This window comes from Lontra canadensis, unplaced genomic scaffold (assembly GCF_010015895.1).
Source record: "Lontra canadensis isolate GAN:19392208 unplaced genomic scaffold, GSC_riverotter_1.0 scaffold91, whole genome shotgun sequence".
Taxonomy (NCBI): domain Eukaryota; kingdom Metazoa; phylum Chordata; class Mammalia; order Carnivora; family Mustelidae; genus Lontra; species Lontra canadensis.
This window is the reverse complement of record NW_022631085.1, coordinates 559,363-572,495: the sequence shown is the minus strand read 5'-3', so window position 1 is coordinate 572,495 and position 13,133 is coordinate 559,363. Positions and strand designations below refer to the sequence as shown.

The 13,133-nt window shown below is 46.0% G+C and overlaps 1 protein-coding gene across 1 annotated transcript in view; it reads right to left on the bottom strand.

Annotated features, from left to right (window-relative positions):
- Nucleotides 1–11,190, bottom strand: part of GPR139 (G protein-coupled receptor 139) — a 39,193-nt gene extending 28,003 nt beyond the window's left edge. Inside the window, exon 1 of the mRNA XM_032836220.1 lies at nucleotides 11,067–11,190. Coding sequence (XP_032692111.1) covers nucleotides 11,067–11,190 — 124 coding nt within the window. The remainder of the gene's footprint in view (nucleotides 1–11,066) is intronic.
- Between the last annotated feature and the right edge of the window lie 1,943 nt (nucleotides 11,191–13,133).

The window sequence follows — 13,133 nt, the reverse complement described above, 5'->3', positions numbered from 1 at the left end:
GATGATGGTTCTTGTCAGCAGCTCTGTGGAGCTGAACCATGGTGTTGAGTCCAGGAATGCTAAAAGCAGAGGGCTGCAGCAAGAACAGAATCACCAGGCCGTTCTATACCTTTGACTGTGGGAAAAGGGGGTATGTTTGTGTGCACATGCATATCTGTGTGTGTCTCCATGTAGGTGTATGTTTATGCATGTTTCTGTGTGTACAGGTCTGTGTGTGCACACGTCTCTATGTGTGTCCATACATCTTTGTATGTCTGTGTGTGTGCGTGTGTGTGCACACATGTCTCCATGTGTGGGTCTGTGGAGAGTCCCTCCTGTGAAGTGATGTGGCTGATAGTTTTTGCTGCACCTAGCTAAAAACGATAAGAAATGTCTTTGGTGGAAAAGCAATCACCCCAGGTCTTCAACTGGTAAACATTCTGGCAGATGAGGGGGGAAAGAAAAGAAGTTACTGGCGAATATCAGAAGTCAAAAGAAGTCAACACTGTAAAATGTGTTGTCCCAAATCAGGGTCACTTTGTGTGGTTTCTGCAAAGCTCTGGCTTCCTGTTTCCTCTGTTTGCATCTCCTCCCTATTCTCCTCTTGTCCTCAGACTGCCTTGTGGCATTCAAGACTCACCCTCTTTCTGTTCTGATATGTGCCACCAATCCCCTCTTGCCTAAGAGTCACTGCAGAGCCTGTCCCCCTTGCCTCTTCCTTCCATTCATTCCTTCCTCGGCCTTCAGGTTCCAGTTGTTCTCTTGAGGGAGCTTTTCTTGGCTTCCCCATTGGGCAGGTCCCCCCATGAAAAGCTCTTCTATCACCATGTGCCTCTCCTTCATGTTCTTTCACATGTGACTATTTACATTTATTCAGGTTTGTGATCATGCTGGTCTTTCCCATGTGCATCATATGAGCATGCAGACAGGGAGTGGCTCTTTTTAGGCTTGCTATGCACCTAGCACAGTGCCTGGTACTTGGTAGTGCCAGGCACATGGATGGATGGATGGATGGATAGATGGATGGTTGGATGGGTGAGTGAATCAATAAATGCAGATGTAGTTGTCTAATTGCACTTTCTGGTATCTTGTCTCATTATTTTTGCCATGGAGCAAAATGAAAACATATTTGGGTTAAAAGTCCCAACTCTCAATGTAGTTCAGCTGGTCATAACCTTTACTCAAGAGAAACCCAAGTTATTCAGCCTCTACTTGATAGAAAAGCAAAGATCCTGACTTATCCACACAGAGAAGTTCACTCACTTTGAATCCCACCGGATCTAAGGTAACCACATCTTCCCCAAACCCTAACCTTCCCTTCCTTACATTTCCCTTAATGGAGTAGAGATGGCAGGGTTATCACTATTGCAATGGTCAAGGCACACTGGATTTGGAATCTAAAAGATTTGGGATCAGGGTTACACCTGGTTAGCTGTGTAACCTTGGTGGAAATTCCTTGTCCTCTCTAGGGCCTCTGTTTCTGTATTAAGAGCATTGTACTAGAGATCAGGGCTCCCCAGATAGTAGTGACTGGCCCACCAACATTAGGATTTTTTCCATATATTTGTGTTCTCTGTACAACTCTTTACTCAACATTTTGTTTTAAAGTGATTCCCCCCACCCCCCGAATTTATACCTTATATAATACTGCTGTCCAGGGATGCCTGGGTGGCTCAGTTGATTAAGTATCTGCCTTCAGCTTAGGTCATGATCCCAGGGTCCTTGGATTGAGTCCCGCATCAGGCTCCTTGCTCAGCAGGGAGCCTGCTTCTCCCTCTGCCTGTACTCCGCCTGCTTATGGTTGCTTGCTCTCTCTCTCTGACAAATAAATAAAATCTTTAAGAAAAATTTAAAAATATTGCTGTCCAATATAAATGCAATGTGAGCCACATACGCAATCTCAATTTTTCTAGCAGCCACATTAAGAAAATAAGAAGAAACAGGTAAAATTAATTTTAGCAGTATGTTTTATTTAACTCTGTCATCGAAGATGTAATCAACATAAATTATTAATGAGATATTTAATTTTTTTCATATTAAATGTCCAAAGCATGGCATGATTTTACATTCTGAGCACATTTCTCTATGGATGCTAAATCTTTCAGTGGAAATCTTTGATCTCTGTTTAGATGTCATAAAATATACAGTTGAAAAGAGTAGATTCACATACCCACATTGTTCCAAGTATAAAGTTATTTTCCAGCAACTGAACTGAGTATCTAGGCTTAATTGTAAATTAACTGAAGTCAGATTAAAAAAGTCAGTTCCTGAGTTATGCTAGTCAAATGTCATGTGCTCTATAGCCACATGAGACTTGGGGTTACTATATTGGACAGCATGGACAAATAACAAACCTCAATCACAAACCCACTTCCCTGCTGTAAACAGAAGATATTCTTAAAAATAAATACAGTGATAATACAAGGGTGACATTACATTTTAGCTAGATTCTGAGCCCTAGGCCTGCTCTGTGTCTGTTAAAAACAGAGATTTAGCACACATAAAAAGGTGTTAAAGACACCAGCACCAAGATGAGACTTTCCCTTTGACAGAGTCAGAAGGTTTGAGGAAACTGAAAAGAGATTTAATAATGATTCGGCCTATTGCCACCTAAAATAATCCCACATAAAACAACAATAGCAACAACAAAACCCCTCAAAATCCAGATAATTACTCCGAACTCTAAAATTTCACAGCCCGTTTCCCCTTTACACCGATCACTTTGATTCCTCAAGAGACCACTAGCAGTGTGACTTTGTAAGAAGGGAACTAAATAAGAGTTGGGAAAGTAGGTTCTGGTTTATTGCTATTCCTAGCTCTGCAACTTTAGGTAAAGTCTCAGTTTCTTCCTGTTAGTGGCAGACACTGGGGCCCCTGCTAGCCATGCATTGCTTTATTTTGTCCATATCATACACCCTGTAGAAAAAGACACTGTTATACCCATTCTGCAGAGAGGAACACTGATGCTCAGAGAAGTTCAAGCAACTTGCCAGAGCTCCACCGATAGGAAGTCATGAGGCTGGAATTTGAATCCAGATCAGTGGGGACCATAAGACCACATCCTAATCCACCATGCCGTCAGGTTTTGAGGGCTCTTCCATTTACAAAAAATAAATAGTGGATTTGTCTTCCAGGACATTGTCAACATGCAATTTGCAGTACTACTTGGGAGCTCTTTCTTCTAGTCATGCCAAATCCCTGGTTTCCTGAGTTGGCATGCCCTTTTTTCTTTTTTTTTTTTAAAAGCCACATATTCATCTGGGTCTCCATCTCCTTTACTGCTTGCTCCTCCCCCTAGCATCTTGTTTTCATTCTCCACCCACTGTGACCCCCTTAGTATTTCTTGGTGCTTAATGAAGCTTTACCCACTCTAGAGTTTGTGAATTTGCAGCCTGGTGGGCTGTATCAAGCCTGCAGATATGTTTGGTTTGGCTCATGCAGTGCTGGCTTGCATAGTGTTTTTAAAAATTTTCGAATTAGTTGCCAACATTGAAACATTGGGATGTTTCACATAAAAATCTGATTCCTAGATTTTTGGAAGAATTTGGCAACACTGGATTGGCTGGAGAGGTGAGTGGTGGTGGTACTTTCTAACCTCCCCCAGTCCCCACTCCTCTCTGTTCTCTGTCACCCCCATTCCTTATGACTTAGCCAAAGTGTCATTTGTCAGCAGTCATTGTGTGTGGCCTGCCATTTTCTTACAATAAAGCTAGACAGTAGTACTGAGTATCACTATCAGTTTCTAGCTATGTGACTATGGGTATCTTAGCATTCTCACCTGAAAAACGGACATGATTACTATACATGTCTCAAGGGGTCATTTGAGGAATTAAATGAGTTAGTGCCTATAAAATGTTCTGAAGAATCCCTAGCACATAGTAAGTGCAACATACGCCCTAGCAGTTGTTAAGAGGAAAGTGCAGTGGTTTTGGAAAATATGTCTCTATCACTGGGAGGCAATTAGAGACGCCAAAAGAGCCACATGCTTTCAGAAACACAGCAGGGAAGCATGATTCTTTGGGTAAGTGAAGCGTTTCTTAAAACTGGGCCACTATGTGTGCATTTACACTATTTGACTGCTCCTAGCAGGTCTCTGAATTCGAGACACCTGCCTTCCCTTGCCCCCCACATTTCAGGCACCCTCTGTAGGGCTGGTATCCCCTATCAGCATTGCCCACATGGAGGTTCAGTGGCAGGGTCTACCTACCACTGAAGGTCTGAAGAGAGGTCTCCCTACCTCTCTTCTGTTCATGGTCCTGTCTGCAGCATGCAGAGCAATCTTGCTGAGTGCTTGTCAGACCCTTTATCAATTTTAGTTGAAGAAGGTTTCAGGTTCTGGACTGACAGTTTTTCTGGAGGTTTCACTGAACCTCAGGCACCTCTCTGAGAGGTACCAAATTCCCTAGGCTTATGATGGAATTGATTTAATCCATTGGATAATTCTTTCCTAGTTTTCCAGGGCAAAGAGTTTCATTCCTGGTGGGTGCACTTTGAGTGGAATTGTGCAGTTATGGAAAAGACCTATATATATATAAAGTAATGTGTGGCTTCAGGGGATTTATAAAGTTTGTTGACATGTCAGACAATAAAAACAACACTACCTGATATTTATTGAGCTCCCACAATGTTTGAGGGATTGTGAGAAGCCTTTGCATATTTTATTTGGGATTACCACCACAACAGTGGAGGGCACAGAAGATTAACCACATTTACTGAACTCTTACTCTATTTGAGAGCACACATGTGCCAAGAATGCTGCTACACATTTTTACAATTTCATTTGTTCCTCACAACAACCCTGTGAGATAGGTATTATTATGATCCCATCTCACTGATGAGGCTAAGACACAGAGAGGGTGAGAAATTTGCCCAAGGTCACAGGCTAGCAGGTAAGGGAGCTAAGATTCAAACCCAGGCAGTTTGAGATTAGAGACCTCTTGGTTAATTGCTGAACTTGGCTGCCTGCTTTCTTATAAATAAAAACTGAAGCTCAGAGAGCTGGAGTATCATATCTGAAATCACACAACACACATGGGTAAGATACAGGATCCAAATCCATGTCCATTCAGCTCCAGTGCAAGGCATTTTATACTCAACCTCAAAAGCAGAAATGACACATGGGGTCACTACAGAAATCATGCAGTGAAATGGACAACAAAGCTACTGGTCTGGACCCCAGCCCAGCCAACTTCCAGCATAGCCACTTCATTGGTCTGTGCTTGGGTCTCCAACTGAGCTCTACAAGCAGAGCCCAGCTCTCCCAGGTCTTTGACAGACTTGTAGAGTGAATTACTGCCAGAGCCAAGCCTGGAATCCAGGACTCCTCGTGCAGTGCTCTTTCTCCCATTGTTATAACAGGGATTCTGAGGCCCAGTGTGCATAAAGAGGAGCCATACAGGTTAGAGAGGACAGTTAAGTGCAGCATGTAGGAACTCTGACATTCGAGTATCCATGTGCTTTTGAAAAGGGCAGCCATTAAATAAATTATGGTAAAATATACAGTGGAATACTATGCGACTTCGTAGAAGAATGAAAAAGCTTCAGTATAACATTATGGATGATTAATATGTTAAGTGAAAAAGAACAAGATGGAGGGCAGTGTGTACAATGTGCTCACTTTGAGGAGAGTTAAAAAAAAGAGTTGAAATCCTTTATTCTAATTTGTTTATGTATACACTAAAATACTCTGAAAGAACAAATAAGGAACCAAGATACTGATGAACTAGTTACATGTGTGGTGGTGTTGATGGGGTGGATTTGGGAATTGGTGAACAGGGGAAAGGGATAGTAGGGAGATTTTGTAACGTGTGCCTCTTTATATTTTTAGGTTTTTGAATAATATGAATGTTATTACCTATATAACATAATGTGCACACATATGCATGCACACACACTACCCAAAAGGAGCTGCCTAGGAAAGCAGCCTATTCCTCAGCTATAGCCAGCTTTCTGAGAATATGAGCCTAATGTTAGTTCTTCTGGGTTTTCAAAGGAACTTGGAAATCTATTTTTTTTTTAAATTCCAAGTTTTAGTTTCAAATGTTTGTTGCTAATATATAGAAATATGATAGGTTATTGCAAATTAACAATATGTCCTGCAGACATGCTGAACTCGCTTATTAGTTCTAGGAGCATTTTTTGGTGGAGTCTTTGTGATTTTCTCTGAAGTCAGTGATATCTGTGAATAGAAACAGTTTAATTCCTTCCTTCCAGTAAACCTTTTCTTTCTTTTTCTTTCCCAGCTAGAACTTCAGCTAGTATGATGTTCAGTCAGATAGCAAGAGCAGATACCTTTGTCTTGTTTTTAGATCTTAGAGGGAAAACACTCCATCTTTCAAAATTAAATGTGATGTTAGCTATAGGTTATTTATTGATGCCCTTTATCCGGTTAAAGGAGTTCTCTGTGTATTCCTAGTTTGATAAGTTTTTATCATTAATGTTGAATTTTGTCAAATACTTTTTTTGCATCTATTGAGAAGATCATATGAATTTCCTTTTTTAGGATTTTTAATATGGTAGAGCATACTGATGATTTTCAAATGTTGAACCAGCCTTGCATTTCTGGAATAAACCCAAGTTTGTCTCGGTTTATTATCATTCTTATATATTCCTGAGTTAGATTTGGTAATATTTTGTTGAAGATTTTTGTGTGTGTGTCTGTGTTCACGAAGAATATTGGTCAGTAGTTTTCTTGTAATGTCTGGTTTGGTATTAGGGTAAAGCAGGTGTCATAAAACAAGTTGAGAATTTTTCCTTAATTTTTTAAATTTTTAAATGATGAAAAAAATGACTTACAGAGTGCTGCAGGCAGTGTGTTAAGTGAATAACTCAGCACAGCCTCAGAGCAACTCTGTGAGGTATGTGCCATTATTACCATCATCCCATTTTACAGAGGGGGAAGGTGAGGCACAGAGTAGTTAAAGTCACTTACCTAAGGTCACATAGCTTATATGTAGCAAAACCAGGACTCAGACCCTAGAGGTCTATCACCAGACCGTATACTTTTAACCTGTTTACTAGATTTTCTCAGAAGATGTTTACAGATGAATGAGAACACATCTGGAGTGCTCAGTCCATCTTACTGGTCACCATTTTCCCATTCCTGGTTAACAGCAACTGTAACTACTGTGTGTCACAGCACCTACTATCTGCCAGGTGACAGACTCATCATCTCCATCTTGCACTGACCCTCACAGGCAGGTATTAACCTCTGCTTTCTCCTGGTTACTGGCTCTCCTATTGGCTGTTGCAGAAATGCTCCTCTCTGCTGGGTGGTGTGTGGTTTCAGGCTATCATCTTCCTTACCTTGTCTCCTTTAACATCCCTGGTGCCTTTTAGAAGGTAAATTTAAAAAATATCTTTCAAATCTCGTTTAATTTTGCGCTGCTCCTTCCTTATCAGCTGGGCTCACCCGTTTTCTCAGCCGCTTCTTCCCCCAGGCATCAGGCTCATTTCTTCCTCCTGCACTGCCTTCTGCTTTTTACTGTTTTGTCCCAGTTGGCCCCATCAGTGTCCCCAACTCTACCTTGTTAGCTTGGCTGGCTTATTGTATGCATTTTGAAAGGTTAGAAACATCTTGCTTACTTAAAAGGAGGAGAAAAGAGACAGAGTTTTAGGGACAGCTGGGACACCAGTTTTTTTCCATTGAGCACAACATGAAGAACTGAGGTTAGTTAAAAGAACTTCCTGGCAATAATGAAGACACTGTGGTGGACTTGAAAGAGCAGACGTTTGCACACTGGCTTGACTGTGACTATAGACAAGATGCTCCACTTCTCTGAATCTCAGTTTGCTCATCTGTAAAAATGGGTTCAGAGAAATGTACAGATCACGGGATGTGGTGGGGATTGAGTGCAATAATGTAAACATTTAACATAGAAAAAGATCCAGTGTGGAGAAGGCACCAATAAGTGCTTTTCTCAGTCCAAGTGGTGTGCTAAGCCATTTTATATAGACAATCTTATTTAATATACACCATCTATGCGGGTAGTAGATAAAATGAGGTGGGAAAAATTATGGTACAGAAAATTAAGAGTTCTTAAATGGCAGGTTCTTACGAGTTCTTAAGTTAAGAGTTCTTAACTGCTAATAGTTCACATTAGGACTCCCTGGGACCCATTCCAGACCAGTTAACTTAGATTGTCTGGGGCCATTCCTAGAGGCAGGGTATTGGACCACATGGCTTTTCCCAAGCTCTTCCTTTCAGTCTAGAGACTGAAGGTGGTAAGAAACATCTGTGCTTTTCCCAGTTAGTGGCTTCCCTATTGCCAAACACTCAGCCACTCCCCACCCACCCTTTGGTTTCCACCCATGTTTCCAACCACCCTGTGAAAATTTGGAAATGAGGTGAGTCCACTGCCAGGAAAAGTGATTCAATTAAAATCTCAGTTTTCAACAATATTACCAAGCCCTGTGGTCTGTTACTTCACACCCAGCATAGCTGTGCATCCCGGTCAGTAGCAGAGTAATGAGGGCTTGCTAATTGCTGGTGGCTGGGAGTGGGGAGCGGATACTGTAGTGAGCTCAGCAGGAGTAAAGCACTGAGCTAAGTGCTTTTCTTGTGGCTCCCAGCCCCTTCTCTGGCTCACATGCCAAGCAGCCCCCCTCCTTACCACCAAATCAGCTTCATGATGACCACAACTGCAGCACCACAACAATAATCAGTGTGTGGTGTCGGGCCCTCAGCTGAGTGCTTAACTTGCACCATCTCCGTCAGTTTTTATTTCTCACCATTATTCAAGGAGTTAGCCGCTCTCCTAATGCCTGTTTTACAGATGTAGAAACTGAGACACAGAATCACGGAAGGTCCACATGGTAACACCAAGCTCTGCTTCATTCTACAGTCTGCATTCTTGGTTACCAGGACATAATTGTCCCCCTTTATGGGTCTAAGGGAATGACTTAAGGATTTTACCTTTGAACCCCCTTGCAAGCCATTAACAAAACCATTATCAGCCCATGGTCTTTCCAAAAGCCAAGCCTCTTCAGTCATCCTTTTCCAGAATGCTTGGTCCTTCTGCATCTACACAAGCTCTGCTTGTGAGCTCCTTGAACTCTGGGACAGCACCTTAGGGATTCCCTAAGATCCCTTAGGCCCCTCTTCAGCACTTGGCACAGAGTAGGTGGTCACAGCTCTGTACCCATCAATACCTTCCAAGTACCCATCAATACCTTCCAAGTTCTCATCCCAATCCCTCCCCCTTTTAAGTCTCTAAATCCTGGGCTCAGCCTTGATGAGCCTGTGCCTAGCACTGCCTGGCACACAATAGGTGCCAATGCTGTGGGTCAGAAGGCCCTAGCTGGCATAGGAGTTAGCTGAGGACGTGTGAGGTACCTTATCTTCCACCTTGAGGTGTTTCAAAGTCTGAGCTTTCCCCTGTTCTGCTCATCCTCATGTTCCTGCTCTGGACCCTTGGAGCCTCCCCTTGTCTTTATGTCTCCATCCCTTAAAGCGTTTTCACAAGAAAAGCCAGAGACAGTGGCTACTTCAGTCAGCAGAGGAGATGGAGGGGTGAAGGTGGAGGGGTCAGAGTAATTCTGATGTGAGAGGTGAAGGGAAAAGGGGGCCTGTCACTTCTCTGGGTCAGCAAGTGTCACCAATAACCAACCTTTTCAAAAACTCAACTCACCTTAAGAGAGCTCTGGGAGAGGCTCCGGAGGGCTGAGAGGGGGAGGTGGGGACTGGACTGAAATCAATTCCTGTTCAGGGTAATTACAGGACACGTGCTGCTGCCCCAGCAGGGCGAATCAGAGGTTGAGCATCTCCCAGGGCAGCCAGAACGATTAGTTAGTAATAAAAACCTCATCACTCGCTGGGAGAGAGGTTCGGTGATTGTAAACTTAGCTTTCTCATGCCTGCCAAAATTTGGGTGCCGGGGGGGTGGGGGTTGTAGCATTTATTTAAACAACCTTATCAGGGCCCCTGACCACCAAGTTTAATGTTTTGAAAAGGAAGTCTCAGCAAGTCTCTCAGAAATCCGGCTCCCGAGTTCCCAGGATCCTGGGATGCGGAATGACAGAGTAGATGATGCTGTGATTCTAGGCTGTACATTGGATTTTTTTCTTTGTGCTTTCCTTTTCCCCTCTTCCATCTCCCTGTAAGTGATCTTTAGGAATCTTTTTGCACACAGACTGTCTCAGTGACTATCTGGAAGAAGGGTTTATCTCAAGCTGGAACCCCAGGAAACCCCTCCCCCCTTCACAAACAGCAAGCACCCCCCAGCCCCCAGCAGCTCAGCTCTCTTCAGGAATTCAGCACCAGTTTCAGCCACACTTTGGAGAGGATGTTAAGATGTGGGACCAGCTGGACATCCGCAGCAGTGATCAGCTGCCCAGGGTGGGTAGACAGGGAAGCAAAGCCAGGGAACAGGTATGTCCTCAAGGAGACTGTGACCCCCTGAAGTGGTGGCCTCGGTAGCCCGTGTGTCCCTGGATCCTTGCCCTGGCCAAAGCATGGTTCCAGAGCCAACCTGACCCTTCTTAGCCTGCCTGGAGACCCGCTGTTTGCTTAGGGGATCACAGGGGCTCATCCCTTGCCCCATCCCAGTGGTTCCAGAGAAAGTGTGCTGGGTATCAGAGTCTCCCGCTTCACCTCGAATCAGGCAGGGACACGCAGTGGGGCAGAGGGGCAGAGGTTTCCTAGGGCTGGGGTGGATGTGGGAGGGGGTGACAGGAGAAGTGAAGCCCCCCACTAAGCCATCTGTCTGGACATGTGGTCAAATCTCATACGCAGCCCCCACTGGGCACCCTCAGGGACACGGATCCCTTCAGATGCGCATGCAAATACTCCAGTCCACGCGCATACTCACACCAACCCGTACTCAAAACATGCCCATCAGCTGCTGCGTACCCTTGTGACACACACACACACACACACACACACACAGGAACAGACAAGAGTCCCCGCCAGGCCACAGCAACTACCTTTCTCCCAGTCTGGAAATGTCCGCAGTTGCCCTTAAGGCTTAAACTTTTTCAGAGGGAGCGCCAGGGATCGCACAGCGAGCATATCGAGGCCTGGGGGTTCTGGGCAGGGTTGCTTCTCCCTTGGGGCTCTTGGCTTCCTCCCTCTCCCACACGCTCCTCACCTGGTAAACCGAGGCACAGCAGAAGGCTGTAGTAGACCACGGGCACGAAGCCCAAGCCGCAGACTGAGCCGGGGGACCAGGACAACGAGCTGTTGGCTACGAGGTGGGCGTGCGTGTGCTCCATGAGCTCGCCCCTCGCTCCTCTAGTCTCCGCGCCCGGCCTGCCAGCCCCGCTCTGGACGCCGGTTCGGTGGTGGTGGCGGCGGCGGAGGCAGCAGCTGGAGCAGCAGCTCTTCTCTTCCCGCAGGACTTGCTCCTACCCTTTGCCGTGGTTCCCTCTGCTCCCTCCGCACCTGCTTGCCTGGAGTCCTGGCACGGCCCTTGTGTAGGGCACAGGGCGCTGGGCGCAGGGACTCGGGAGGGGCTCCCGGAGCTGGTCAGTGCGCCTCCCACCTCGGACCTGCTCGGCTCCCGCCTCGGAGACGGGAAGCTGGGACGCTGCTCCCCGCAGCCAATCAGCAACTGCCTGGACGCGGATGATGGATGAGGGGGGTTGGATGCACGGGAGGAGGGGGTCCCAGCTGCTTCTTACAGCTCGAGCTTTAGGAGAGCAGTGAGACCTGGGAACCCCAGAGGGAGACCCGAGTGGGTATCAGCTACCCCTTCTCCACCCCCCTTGCGGGAGGGGCGTGGTGAGGGTGGGACCTGCTTCTCCTGCATCGGCTCAGTACTCCAGCGTGTCCTCAGTTTGCCTTTATCGACTCTCGTGGCCACTTCTCTTATCCCTTGCCAGTGCACTGAGTCCATCTCCATGTAGAGGATACTCTACCTCGGGCGTGGGGGTAAGAGAAAGCTGTCGGAGGGAGGATGCTCAAGGGTTGTCGTTTCTCCCGGGCTAGAGGAGCTGCGCTTGAGAGGAAGTGTACATGCGTCTCGGTGCGTGTGTTGATTCCGGGGAAGGCCAGAGGTGGAGTGTCCCTGAGTGAACTGCCTTCGAAGGGGTTACAGGCTGGCTAAGAGAAGCCCGCCACACTGAGACCTTCCGTCAGGAGTAAGGATGTTGCAACCATTCACACACACACTCCCCCACACTCACACAAAGATACACAGTACCTAGTCATGTGGGTGCACTTACGTGGGCACGCGGAGGCCCTCTCATCCCGCGCCCAGACACGTGAAAACAGAAGTGCACCCTTATCAACATGCACAGAGACCACTCACATGACATCCCAGACACACACAAACCCGTGTGGGCATCATCTAGGGGTGGTTTAGTGTTTGAAAGTTGTGTGAAGTATAGGAGAGGTAAGCAGGTGGGACCTAGGCAGCCTTGGAGAATTGGGGTGAATGGGCACCTCCCTTTTTCTTCAGTGTAGGAGGTTGAAGAGTTCCTAGTGCATCTCTTCTAGAGGCCACAACAGATTCGGGTAGGGAGAGAAATCAGGGGCTCAAGACAGCATGTGTGAGAATTAGATTCTGTAGAAATGCTTAGGAGAGGCATTCCAGGGGCTGGGTGTAGCTGCTGCCAGTTAGTGCAAGAGCATGTGATAGCTCAGAGAAGCCTAAGGCCCCTTTCTGTTCTGCCCCCCCCCCCCATTCATTCCTGGGGAGAAGGAACTGGCTGGGCTTTCTGCAGCCTCTTTCAGGTTTCCTAAGATGGAGGAGACCCCTGGTTTTTCATGCCAGCAAAGGGCATATGTCCATTCCCCATCATTGTTAGGGGTCCCCAAGACAGGCACTGGGAGTGGGGGATGGTAGTAAACTCCGGTGAAGCCAGGGCCAGGCAGTCTGCAGAAGGGAGGGATCTGCTGGGTCTGGCTGGGTCTGTGGTGAACAGAGAGGCTTGTGGTCCCCTAAAGGGACAGATTATTAAAAAGAGTCATGTGGGTCTGGTGAGCACAGGTCTGATATCCCAAGCCAAGTTGGATATTGAAATTTTGTTGTGAACTCTCTCATTTAAATGTGACTACCCTGAACAAAAACAAAAGAGAAACTCCACTGTGTTGATAAATAAAGCAGTATCATTGCAGAGGTTCAATAAATAATGATTCAAAACCCTGTAGATTTGTCTGTAGGCAACCCAACTGCGATGAGAAGCTGGGGCTAAGAGGGGGAGTGTATGTGGTT